Here is a 13753-nt window from a genome sequence, read left to right as displayed (position 1 = left end):
AAGGCTCCAGGTGGACAAGGTGCATGGGCAAGTGCTGCCTTTGAGGAAATCCTGACTTTCAACTACTGTTCCTTGTAAGAGAGAAGGTAGTGGGAAAAAAGTCTCAAAAGAGACAGTTTTAGACGACTGGATAAAAACACTAAAACAAGCATATATATATATAGGATGATGTAATGATGATAATACATCATTTAAAACTGAAAATAAGTCAGAAAACATGGAGAACTATGCCACTGGAGCTTTAAAGAAACAGACAGATCACTTCCAACAGAAAGTCATGCTGTCTGACCACATTGCCCAAGTGAAGCATGTTTTTTTGTGTGCTTTTGTCCCACTAACTGCTCTCAGTGTATTTGCTTTCATTTCCTCTTCAGTACAACCGTTTTACACAAATTTCTAAAAATGTAAAGCTTGTAAAGTGATAAAAGTTCAGTTTGAAAATGTAGCTCATGAAAATTGACCGATGCATTTTCTGAATTTAGTCAAAAGACTGCTTATCTTTTTTTCCTTATTCTGTCTCAACATATAACAGGGTGTCACATACAGGGGATGAGATGGAGGATGATGAGCAAGGGGAGAACTTTGAGTTCGATGACTGTGATGACATCGGGTCTCAAGTGATCTCTGGTTCTCCAACCAAGAGTGACAGGACCACAGACACGACAATGCCGAGTCTTTATGCCGAAACAGAGACAGGTTACGAGATGGCAAACATGAATAGAACAACCAGTACAGGTGAATGAAGATATTCAAAATACAAAATATCTATAGATATATGAGAATCAGTCTTTGTTTTGATTGTGGATTTCAGTGATAGATTTTTTTTTTCTTTTGGGTCAGATATGGAGGTCAGAGATTCACCAGAGGGGTAAGTAAGGGCAGAATTAACTATAAGCTACATAAAATAGTGTTTTAAAACTGTAGGTCTAATAACGACACTTACAAATTTAAGTGTTGTCATACTGTGTTGTGTTTGTGATCTTAGAACATTAATTTCCCAGCTAATCTTGTGCTGTGAGCTGCACGGTGGTGTTGTGGTTAGCACCGTTGTCTCACAGCAGAGGGTTCCTGGTTCAAATCCCGGCTGGGGGCTTTCTGTGTGGAGTCTGCATGTTCTCCCTGTGTATGTGTGGGTTCTCTGGCTTTCTTCCACCGCCCACAAACATGTATGTTAGGTTAACTGGTGACTCTGAACTGACCCTAGGAGTGAGTGTGAGGGTGCATAGTTATTTGTCTCTGTGTGGCCCTGGGATGGACAGGTGACTTGTCTCTTGCCCTATGACAGCTGGGATAGGTATAGAAAATGGATGGATTGATGGCTATTGTGTTGTCAGGTAAGGAAAAATGCTACACAATTTTGTTCTTGTCACATCAAAAAATTGAAATGTTTTAGCTAATACTACTACTACTACTAACAATGATAATAATAATGATAATAATACGGTAATATTCAAGTGTTTTGTGGATTAAAAAGTGCTTCACAAGAAGTGATCAGGTGAATTAGGTCAGATAGATGTTCATAAGAACACAATAATAAGATGTGGGATAAATCATGTATGTATCACACATTGTCGAAGCCTTTCACAAAAAGCAAAGTTTTAAGGAGGGATTTGAAAAACAGCTCGAGATATGGTTTGTCTGTCTTTGGTGGGCAAAGAGTTCTATAAGATGGGGGCTCGAATCGAAATGAACAGATCCCCCTTTTTCACAAACTGTGATCTGGAAACAGTTAGCAGGGCAGTATCTGACCTCTGACTGGATAGTGTAGTGGTGAGATTGCCACCTTTCATGTGGGTGACCTAGGCAGATTCAAGAGTCAATCAGCACCAAGCTGCTTGACTCAATCAAACCTGAGGTTAGAATCAATTATTGCTCTGAGATTACTTCAGGCTGAGTGACATTATTGGATAAACTGGGAGGATTACTGAAAGAATTGGGGACCAAACAGTATAACTTTAACATAACTGAGCTTTTAGTCCAATGTTTAATGATGTGCAGCTGGCATCAAAGCAACATCACAACAGTCTGTTGTGAAAATAGCTTCACAAAGGCTAAAAAGTAAAGGTAAAACAGAGAATATGGTGGGAAATTGTTTTGGTTGTGTCAGGTTTTAACCACCTCAGCTTACCTTTGATACAGAGGAGCAGTAGCTCTAAGAATGGGCCGTGACATCCTCAGAGTGAAACTCAGTTCAGACGCTGATATCCGCGATGTCATCCTTAAGGTCCCTACCCAAATCTAGGGACCATAGTCAAAGGTTGGAACCAGTGAATAAAAATGTATAGTCGTCGGACTATCCTTTGCAGCCTCTTATGGGGAATATATTAACATGAACAACATAGAAACATATTACATGGCAGCATACAGAGAATTCCCAGTGACAGCAGCTTGTCCGATCGTCTTCTACTTCCTGATCCCAAACCCAATCTTTGCCTGAAACTGCCACAACATCTTCCATTGTCACCTTGACAGAGTGCATTCTGACCCTAAATACTATGTGGTGTGAGCAGTGGCAAGGCCTGCTCCCTCCCACCAAATATGTTTACACACCAAGCAGACTTAAAAGAGAGCATATGTGAAAGATTAGACACAGCTGCCTCCTCATTGTGTGAAAAAATTGAACAAAGGATTTCCAGGAAGCTTTATAGTTGAGACGCTTTGATGTTGTGATTTTACTTAGATTTTTATTGATGTGGATTGTACCTATTGTCATCACTGTATAATAAAATAGAATCTCAGCTTTCCAACAATATGTGCCACCCCTTATTCACAGTATTATTGTACACAGTAAAATAATGGAGATAAATACTGACAGTCATCCAGTGAGCCGGTGGAGTTACAAAGGAATGACTCTTCCTCACTTGCAGTCTGATCCCAAACTATAAGAACACAAAAATGTAGAAAAACTGAAGTCTGGTGACATTCACAGAAGAGTTGATTTATCAAAGTAGAGCTGATTTTTATCTGAGCCAGCAAGATCATTTGAAATGTTTTACCTGAACAGGTAATGGGCTTCATGCCTATATGTCCTGTGTTGGAACTACAGGCTCCTGATCACCAGCAGCTCTGCCTGTTTGGGACCTCTGTTGGACTGCTTTGCTCAGCATTGAAATAAGCTGGCTCTTCCCGTGTTTGTAGATCAGTAACTGAACACTCCCATCAGCGCTGTTTCTTAGTTGCGGCTACACACAAATTAGCTTTTCATAGTGAATATGGATCAAGTTCAAGATGAAACAATATTATAGAAGGAAATCAAGCAAGTGTTTTAACTTTACTGCAGTGATGTCTATGGGCTGAAAGCTAAACCAAGAAAACAGCACGTCTGGTGGTAGGGTTGTAATTGATTTGGCTATGTTTGTCCAGTAGTGAAGGAGTTAAAAGTAAAGTAAAAAAGTGATCATTTATTCGAGTCTTTTTATCAACCAGACTTTAAGCATGGTTCGTTGAGAAGTTCTGGAGTTTAATTCATCAACAGAAGTGAGAGCAACAACCTCCCACACAGATATGTTTCATAAACACATTTAACAGAAGAACCTTTGCCACCAAGAAACAGCTGACTGCCCTGAACATAATAAAGTTATATTTATGACAAGTTCTTTGAATGACCTTTAGACGTTTAAAATGCTTGTTGCAGATGTTCCATCTCGTCTGAGCTGGGAGTGACTGCAGAATCTGAGAATTTCTGGAAAACATGCACTATTTATGAAGGTAAGAAAAAGATGAAGAGCAGTATGTAACAGCACACCCTGTCATGTCTCATGTACCACTCACATCCATCTCTGAAGCAGAGCTGGCTTCTGCCTGTATGTTCAATAAAGTGAGAATGTTTTTATGTTTGGTTCCATCTGGACAGCCCAGACATCACATAAAGCCAAGGAGTGGCTCAGTGTGGTTTCAGAGCTCACTCACCGATTAAACAAAGGTATCTAACATTCCTGTGTTGTTAGCTGTGCTGGTGTTTAGCTTGTAGCAGAGGACAGTTGCTGTATTTCAGCATGCTCTGATCAGTTTATTTACATTTTTCTGCCAACTGCCTAACTTTGCTGCAATTTACAGTGACACAGCCAGTTTCACCAAACAGCTAGCATCAGTGGCAGCGAATTATGCCATGCTCTATACCCCTGCATATACCTGATCTCACAACTCCTTATCTGTTAGTTTAGTCCCTGTCGTAGTGTGCGTTTACTCCAGCAACAACTATAGAAATATTTCTACTTCTACAATGATCCCTGCCAATAGTTTGAACATGCAGTGCTTGTGACATTACCAAATGATCAATAAAGTATGTATCATTTTGAATATCATTATACCAGTCTCAACAGGTCACAAGTGTTACACTGTGTTAAACCTGTTCTTCAGCGGATGACTTTGTGATGCATTTAAATATGTTTTACCCTGAAGGCGGCAAAGCTTTTATTAGAAAATAAGACAACATGACTTCAAAAGTCTCTGTTTGAGTGAGCTGGAAGCTCTCCAAACAAATAGAACAAAAAAAAAAACTATGTATAAACCTGGGTTTCTAAACTTTGGGGGGGGAAAGGAATAGTGTGTTCTGTTTTCATTATAAGTAATTATATAAAATGAAGGAGCATCTTTTTATCAAAGCACAAAAACATTGTGCACTGTCGAAAAAATCCACAACAAGGTCTCCGATTGATGTCTACACAGGTTGTTTGTTCATACCCTTAAAGCAATACTATGTAACTTCTCAAAAAGCCCACTATGGAGCTCCCCCTACAGGCTTGGAGGTAATGTACGGTTACGACACTGTCATAAATACAAATAGTTTTCCTCAGTTATAACAAACTAGCGAGTCACTTTCCGAACACAGTGAAACATCAAGCAAGTACAACACAGCACAAAGCATGGCAGCAAATAAGCTACTTACTAATCCAGCAGAAAGGTGGCTAGCTCTGAATCGAACTTGTATCCAAATGTTTCTTTCAGCTCTCGCCAACGAGTAAAAGCTGTTCCGAGAGCTGTTCCTCTCTCTTTCTCTTCCTTGCTTCATCAGTCAACGTATTCTGTTTCTTCAGTGCTTCAGCCATGATGATCATACTGACAATGTTGCGCTAGCTTAGCCTTATACCTGGGAGCGTGAGAGGGGTCTATTTGTTTTTGCGGTAGGTGTGCCAGAAAGCAAGTCGAAGTACTTCCGCTCAGCTCCCGGGCCGCTCCAGCAAAGTTACATAGCGCAGTTTTTCCAACTCAGACCCCCGAAGGGCATAGGAGACAGGCCCATCGTAATATTAAAACTCATTCTAGCTGCACAATTTTTTTCAAACTGTTATTTTAAGGTAAAAATGTTACATAGTATTGCTTTAAATATGACCCATAATGGCGGTTCCACCTAGACATAATTTTTAAGCATTTTCTTTAAGCCACAAAGTCCTCATGGGGAGGGAGGAAAGGGGGTTTGGATCATACAGTGACAGTTTAAATCATAAGTTCTATCACAATCAGACAAGTTGGACTCAAAAGTACAGTCAAAGACTTGCCGAGGAAAATACAAAAGCTATTTACCAGTAAATCCAATTCACAGGGCAGAGGTACCAAAAACACTAGAGAAAAATCATGGTCAAAAAAGCAAGTAAGAATCATTTACTAGGAACCCTAACAGAAACTGACTAGATGATATGGCACAGAAGGGAAGGGGAAGACAGCTTAAATACACAAAGAGAGGGATACAATGAGTCACAGGTGTAGTCAATAAGAGTGGAGAGGTAATCACACTGAAGGTAACCTAAACAGGATGGGGATAGACAAACATTTCAAAATAATAGAGGAAAAAAACTAAATTGAACTTACAAACAGACACTGTGATGCTACCGGGTATCCCTGTGAAAGTCTTTGATAAGCTGGCGGTCCATGATGTGATGAGAGGAAGTTTGATGCAGCTGACGTGGAAGGCGGGGTGGATCTGGGAGGACCTGGGGAGCTTCAGTCTAACAGCAAAAACCTTAATAACTGTAGACGATGGAAAAGGACCGAAGAATCAAGGAGACAATTTATGAGATTCCACTCTCAGAGGTAAATTATTTGTGGAGAGCCAAACCCTTCTGTCCTGGAGTATAGCGAGATGCAGAGCGCCGGTGACAGTGAGAAGACTTTTTGTATGTCTCTGATGAATGCAGAAGAGTCTTTTAAGCATTGAACCACATCCCTCGACACCTGTGGACCATGGCAGCAGCAGAAGGTACGTTCATTTATTTTTCCAGGCCGAGAAAAAAAAATAGTTGCAGCTCAGCTTTGTGATCATTTACACAGAAATAATCTGTTTGAAGAGTTTCAGTCAGGATTCAGAGTGCATCATAGCACAGAAACTGCACTGCTGAAAGTTACCAATGATCTCCTCTTAGCCTCTGATAGCGGACTTGTGTCTGTGCTTGTCCTGTTGGATCTCAGTGCTGCATTTGATACGGTCGATCACAGTATCTTATTACACAGACTTGAACATGTTATTGGGATTAAAGGAACTGCATTAGGCTGGTTTAAGTCATATTTATCTGATAGATTTCAGTTTGTTCTTGTAAATGAAGAATCTTCCTCACACACCAGAGTAAGTCATGGAGTTCCTCAGGGTTCTGTGCTTGGACCGATTCTTTTCACTTTATACATGCTTCCATTAGGTAACATTATTAGACAGCATGGCATAAATTTCCATTGCTATGCTGATGATACTCAGCTGTACTTATCTATAAAACCAGATGAACCCAATAGGTTGGTCAGACTACAAGCATGTCTTAAAGACATAAAGACCTGGATGACTCAGAACTGTCTGCTGCTAAATTCAGACAAAACTGAAGTCGTTATCTTTGGACCTGAGCGCTTCAGGGAGAAATTGTCTAGCTATATAGTTACTCTAGATGGTATTTCCTTGGCTTCTAGTTCTACAGTGAGGAACCTTGGAGTTATTTTTGACCAGAACTTATCATTTGACTCGCATATAAAACAGGTTTCTAGGACTGCCTTCTTTCATCTTCGTAATATTGTTAAAATCAGGAACATCTTGTCTCAGAGTGATGCAGAAAAACTAGTCCATGCATTTGTTACTTCAGGATTGGACTACTGTAATTCTTTATTATTGGGCTGTCCCACATATTCTCTGAAAAGCCTCCAGCTGATCCAAAATGCTGCAGCCAGAGTTTTGACGAGAACTAACAGGAGAGATCATATTTCTCCAGTTTTAGCTTCTCTTCATTGGCTCCCTGTTAAATTCAGAATAGAATTTAAGATTCTTCTCCTCACATATAAAGCTCTTAATGACCGAGCTCCATCATATCTTAAAGATCTCATTGTAAGATATTTTCCTAACAGAGCACTTCGTTCCCAAACTGCAGGTTTACTTGAGGTTCCCAGAGTTTCTAAAAGTAGAATGGGAGGCAGAGCCTTCAGTTATCAGGCCCCTCTATTGTGGAATAAGCTGCCAGTAAATGTCCGGGAAGCAGACACCCTTTCCACTTTTAAGACCAGGCTTAAAACTTTCCTTTTTGATAAAGCTTATAGTTAGGGATGGCTCAGGTAATCCTGAAACATCCCATAGTTAAGCTGCTATAGGCCTAGACTGCTGGGGGGCCTCATCTGACACACCTTTCCTCACTTCACTCTCTTTATGTATATGTGATATTATTATGGTCATTAACTCGTGTTTCCCTGTTCCAACAGATATCCTTTGAATGGTGTTACAGTGCCTCCGCCGCGGCAGCCCCCTCCCCCCCTTTCTGTCTTCACAAACCCCAGCTGGTGGAGGCGGATGGCCACCCTTCCTGAGTCTGGTTCTGCCAGAGGTTTCTTCCTGTTCAAAGGGAGTCGTTTCTCTCCACAGTCGCCTCAGGCACGCTCAGGCCGGGAGATTGGACCGAAAAACAAAAAGTTTTCAGTGCAATCTGTTGGTTTTCTTAGCTAGGAAATTGTTTTTGAATTGGCTCTATATGAACGAATTGGATTATTTTATGAATTATGATTATTATTAATTAATTGAATTCCAATTGGCTTGAATTGGACTTACTATCTAAGTGCCTTGAGATGACATTTGTTGTATTTGGCGCTATATAAATAAAAATGAATTGAATTGAATTGAATTGAGAACAACGGAGGCTGGTAGTGTAGTGGAGAAAAGATTTATTAGTTCTAAAATCTTATGGTGTCTATTGGAGACATAAGAAAAATGGCTTCTCATAGTCTAGTGTTGCCCGTTTTGGATGCAAATTTTGTTTCAAACTTTCAAAGGCTAACTTAGCCTCGGTTGTCCTCTCCAGTTGTACTTTCAACCTTTGATCTTTGGATTTTTCCATGATTCCTTTCAGAGGAAGCAAATTTTATTGCATAATCTTCCCCAAAAAGATCATAATTGTTTTTATTTTTAATTTTATTTATTTATACATTTATTCATTCATTCACTTATTTGGACATGGCGCTTTACTTACTCCCTCCAAGTGGGATGGAGAGATATCAGTAGTTCCCTATGGGATAAATAGATACTCTAATTTAGGCTAACAATGCTAAAATTTAAATTAGAAACTTTGTTCCGTTTAAATTTTGTAATAGTGACACACCTGAGGGCGGTTTTTAAACCCTTGAGTACGTCTGGTGTAAGTGTACTTCTTACCTCTATATGTCAATGTAAACCAATACTGGGATTCCTCTGCCCAGAGGAACGCCTTGGACCTGCCGGGCCACTTGCTCCGCCCCGCAGGGACTGGCCACGGTCCTGCCGAACACTCGGGTTTCTCGGTGCTCTCGGACAGCTGTCAGCAAAGTGTCCCCTCTCGCCACAGGCCCAACATGCTCCCGAGGACCTTCGTCCTCCAGGTGCACCTCTTCTTGACCTTTGACAGGGTCGACGATGGACTTGCCCCTGTGATGGCTGTTCAGCGGCCCCCGCTGTCATGGCCTCATTTTGTACTTCTTGCTTCACTTGCAGTTCTTCTAACTGCAACCGTGCAAGTTCCCTTTGCATCTCCTCCTCCTGCTCCTTCCGTTTCAGTTCTTTTCTGTATTTGTTTACTGCATGCACCACGTGGTCTCGGAATTGTCCATGTGACATTGAATTCAACCCCACCACATCCTCCAGCCTCCCCTGAACTGGGGCAGGCAGAGCCTCTTTGATGGAAACTCTGAACAATGTCACCCACGCTGGGCTCTTCTCAATTTCTCCCTCAGACTCTTGTCTCCATTTCTTCAATTGTTGTGCAATGTACACAGCTGGACTCTCTGTTCCTGACAGTGGCTCCCCCTTTAATGCTTTGAGGTCCACTCCCACGGGAAACTCAGCTTGTAACGCTCTCCAGAGTGCAGCTCGATATGCCTTAAAGTCAGTTCCATCAGCTCGGTGGCTCAACATCCAGTCATTCTCACTGTGTCTCAAAATGCCCTCCATGGTAGAAGTTCCAAAACACAGTGCCCACACTGCCTTAATGTGTCCAACAGACAACAGTTTATGCACAGTCTCTTGTTCAAAAGCTCTTATCCATTTGCTTGCACCTGTGTGAAAGTCCGGCAATCGAGCAAGCAGCCCCGCTAGTAGTGATGGGATTTTCGGCTCTTTTTCGAGATTCGGCTCTAATGGCTCTTCTTACTGTGGAGAGCCGGCTTTTTCGGCTCCCAAACGGCTCCCCATATATATATTTTTTACATAATTAATTAATAGCTTAAACCTAATTTTATAACATTTTGTTTCATTATTGACATTGTTAAGCACTTATGATGAGTACAAATGCAGCATAACAATGCTTTATAAATAAAAGTTTTATTATAAAAAATTAAATTATCACAAAATAGCCCCACTTCCACAAAAATAACTTAAAATAAATTAAACAGTTATAAATACAAACACGCTTGACACGAGGACAGCAGAGGAAAGGAAAAAAGTGGACAAACTTTTTTTCAGTTTTTCCCGTCACCTTATTAATTGAAAGCTGCGTGTGATTGGTCAGATGTGTGGAGCACAGCTTGACATGAGGGCAGTGGAGACATTAAGGCACCGACTGAGGAAAAAAACTCCGTCTAGCACTGGCAGAAGCAGAGCAAAACGCGCAAGGAGAGGGAGAGTGAGGGGGAGGGAGAGGGGAGAGACAGCGAGGCACCAAAGGACAAAAAAAAACGATGTGGGGAAAAAACTGTCGGCTCTGTGGCACTTGCAGAGCACAAGCGCAACGACAGGGAGGCGGAGCGATACTGAAAGAAAAAAAACGGCTCCCAAATAGGATCCCAAAACGGCTCCCATTGTGGAGCCGGTTCCTGTCGTTCACTTCAAAGAGCGTTCGCGACCGACACATCACTACCCGCTAGGTCGAGCGTCTGCCACGGCACATACTGTCCCTGCGTCATTTCTATCAAACTCGCTGCTGACGCTGTTGGACTCTTATGTTCTTCAGAAGATGCCTTTTGAACTGGAGGTGCCAGTTCTGGTGATTTTTGATATTGTGGGAGCTGTCCCCTTGCCTGATCTGAATTACAGACGGCGTCTGGCTCAGGAGCTCCATGACTGCTTGATGTAGCTATTTGTGGTTCTGGACGTTCATGAGATATTTTGTGATCTTTTATTTCAGAATCTCCTTGTATGTTTACTGCTCCTGGCAGTGTTGGATATAGCTCTGCATTTTCAAAGAAATGTAAAACTTTTAATTCAAGCTCTCTCTTTTCCTGTCTCTTTTTGCTTTTGTCCTTTGGTTTGTAAACTTTAATTCTTTGTTCCATAATCTTACAGGCAGCTACATTGAAAGTGCCACCTTTTGGCCAGGGTGAGAAATTATTTTTTGTTCGTTTTTCCCATTTTTGAGATATCTTTTTAATATCTTTGGAATGTTCAGGATGCTTGGCGCTGATGGTTATTGTTGGTGTTACATCCATTGTTTCACCTAGTTAGTTCCCTTCTTTTGACTTTTTATTTACTTATTTATTTTTTTTAATTTAATTTTATTATTATTATTTTTTTCCCTTTTTTTTCGTTTAACAACTCTTGAAAGTCAATTTAAATTAAACTAACTCTAATCAATGCTAATTTAATGCTCGGCTAAATTTAGCTTAGATGCTGCTACTTATGCTAATTGTTGGCTTGGATATTGTCAATGCTAATGTTAATGTTAGCCTATGTTCGCTTTGAAAGTTTATGCTCTAGGTTGGTTTCAAAATGAACCCAATGTTAATTCAATGTTAGGCTAATTTAGCTTGTTGCTATTTTGATTTCTAGTTTGGAGTTAGGTTACTATTAGCTTATTGCTAATGCTAATGTTTGCTAACCAATGCCAATTGATGTTAGCTTCCTAGCTGTTGCTAATAAATGCTAACTTATTGCTAATTAAGAATTAAACCAATATTTGCCTTATTGCTATTGCTAATCAATGCTAATTGTATTTCTGATCAATGCTAATTATTGCTAACGAAATGCTAACTATGCTAACCAATGCTAACTATTGCTAATCTATGCTAGTTATCGCTAATCAATGCTACTTATTGCTAATCGATACTAGCATGGAGCATTGCGCAAGCATGGAGGTATTACCTGAAACCAAGCAGTGGTCAGTGCTGTGAGATTCGGACAATGCCTGGGTCGCCAGGAAAACGCTCCCACACACTTATTTATGTCTCGGGAATGCGGGGATACACTTAATTTGGCCTGGGGGTGGCGTATCCCTTTAATGCTTACTCTGTTTTAAAGTGACTCAGGCTAAAGGCGTTGCCCCAACTTTTGCTCTACCCAAATGCACGTCACAGCTACGTAAATTCTGACCAATGACATATGAAAATTTTGACCAATAAAATATGAACACACCTCTAAGCCTACCTCCCAGGCTCTTATTAACTCCTCCCAATCTGTAATCTTATGAACAAGACATAACAATTGAAACACACCCTATTCTTCAACTCAAAATGGCGTTTGTCACACTTTTGTAACAACTTAAGAAAGAGAAAGAAATTCAATTTGTCCAGCCGTGGACAAGGAGAAATACAAACCAAACAATACAGAAATAACAATTGCACTATTCTTCAACTCAAAATGGCGTTTGTCACACTTGTGTATTTAATAAAGAAAGAGAAAGAAATACACTTTAACACGCTGTGGACAGGGAGAAATACAGACCAAAAGATACAGAAACGATGCATAAGCGAAAAACTTTCTTTATCAGGAATGTCAAAAATCACGTCGAATGGCATGACAAACAAATGGCCTAGAGACAGAAACTCTCCCCTATATTTGCGAAACTCTCATTTACTCAACTGATAACAACTCTGCAATTAGCACATTACCTAAAGAAAACTAATAATTATTACAGTTCAACCATAAAGTGCCCTGGAAAACAAAAAGGAAAGAAAATGTGATTACACACGAACATTTGTGAGTGTGGAAACAGCATAAGAATGTCAAGGACAAACGGCGTGCATCCGCACAAGCAGCGTGCACGCGCAGCACCTCGCTCTCCCCCCTGAAACCCAAACACCTTCAACAAGCCTGTTGAACACAGAATTTAGAAACCTAAAACAAATCACAGCGGTATTCACTAATTCAATAATAATAATAAGATGCACTCAATAAGACTTCACAATATTAAAGAAATCAACACACAGCGCTTCAAACTCACAGCTCATCACTGTAACAACACCTTATTTCAACAAACTATCAATCAGTCACCGTTCAAATCTTCACAGTTTTAAATTATCAATTTCTTTCATTTAGACTTTTAATTTTTCAGGAGATATTGGTGTAGGCAATATTCAATTCAATTCAATTCAATTCATTTTTATTTATATAGCGCCAAATACAACAAATGTCATCTCAAGGCACTTAGATAGTAAGTCCAATTCAAGCCAATTGGAATTCAATTAATTAATGATAATCATAATTCATAAAATAATCCAATTCGTTCATATAGAGCCAATTCAAAAACAATTTCCTAGCTAAGAAAACCAACAGATTGCACTGAAAACTTTTTGTTTTTCGGTCCAATCTCCCGGCCTGAGCGTGCCTGAGGCGACTGTGGAGAGAAACGACTCCCTTTTAACAGGAAGAAACCTCTGGCAGAACCAGACTCAGGAAGGGTGGCCATCCGCCTCGACCAGCTGGGGTTTGAGAAGACAGAAAGGGGGGGGGGGGGGGGGGGGGGGCAGGGGGCCACCGTGACGGCGGCACTGTAACACCATTCAAAGGATATCTGTTGGAACAGGGAAACACGAGTTAATGACCATAATAATATCACATATACATAAAGAGAGTAAAGTGAGGAAAGGTGTGTCAGATGAGGCCCCCCAGCAGTCTAGGCCTATAGCAGCTTAACTATGGGATGTTTCAGGATCACCTGAGCCATCCCTAACTATAAGCTTTATCAAAAAGGAAAGTTTTAAGCCTGGTCTTAAAAGTGGAAAGGGTGTCTGCTTCCCGGACATTTACTGGCAGCTTATTCCACAATAGAGGGGCCTGATAACTGAAGGCTCTGCCTCCCATTCTACTTTTAGAAACTCTGGGAACCTCAAGTAAACCTGCAGTTTGGGAACGAAGTGCTCTGTTAGGAAAATATCTTACAATGAGATCTTTAAGATATGATGGAGCTCGGTCATTAAGAGCTTTATATGTGAGGAGAAGAATCTTAAATTCTATTCTGAATTTAACAGGGAGCCAATGAAGAGAAGCTAAAACTGGAGAAATATGATCTCTCCTGTTAGTTCTCGTCAAAACTCTGGCTGCAACATTTTGGATCAACTGAAGGCTTTTCAGAGAATATGTGGGACAGCCCAATAATAAAGAATTACAGTAGTC

The 13753-nt window shown here is 40.5% G+C and overlaps 1 protein-coding gene across 3 annotated transcripts in view; it reads left to right on the top strand.

The window, feature by feature from the left end:
* Positions 1-13753, top strand: part of LOC142390074 (rho guanine nucleotide exchange factor 10-like protein) — a 201216-nt gene that overhangs the window by 24590 nt on the left and 162873 nt on the right. For all 3 annotated transcript variants that reach the window (XM_075475443.1, XM_075475444.1, XM_075475442.1), the window contains 3 exons: positions 533-735; positions 841-868; positions 3635-3708. In XM_075475443.1, the coding sequence (XP_075331558.1) occupies positions 555-735; positions 841-868; positions 3635-3708 (283 nt within the window). In that variant the 5' untranslated portion in view covers positions 533-554. The remainder of the gene's footprint in view (positions 1-532; positions 736-840; positions 869-3634; positions 3709-13753) is intronic.

The sequence above is a fragment of the Odontesthes bonariensis genome, chromosome 10 (genome assembly GCF_027942865.1).
Source record: "Odontesthes bonariensis isolate fOdoBon6 chromosome 10, fOdoBon6.hap1, whole genome shotgun sequence".
Taxonomy (NCBI): Eukaryota; Metazoa; Chordata; class Actinopteri; order Atheriniformes; family Atherinopsidae; genus Odontesthes; species Odontesthes bonariensis.
The sequence above is the reverse complement of the archived record's forward strand: the minus strand, read 5'-3'. Positions and strand labels throughout refer to the sequence as shown.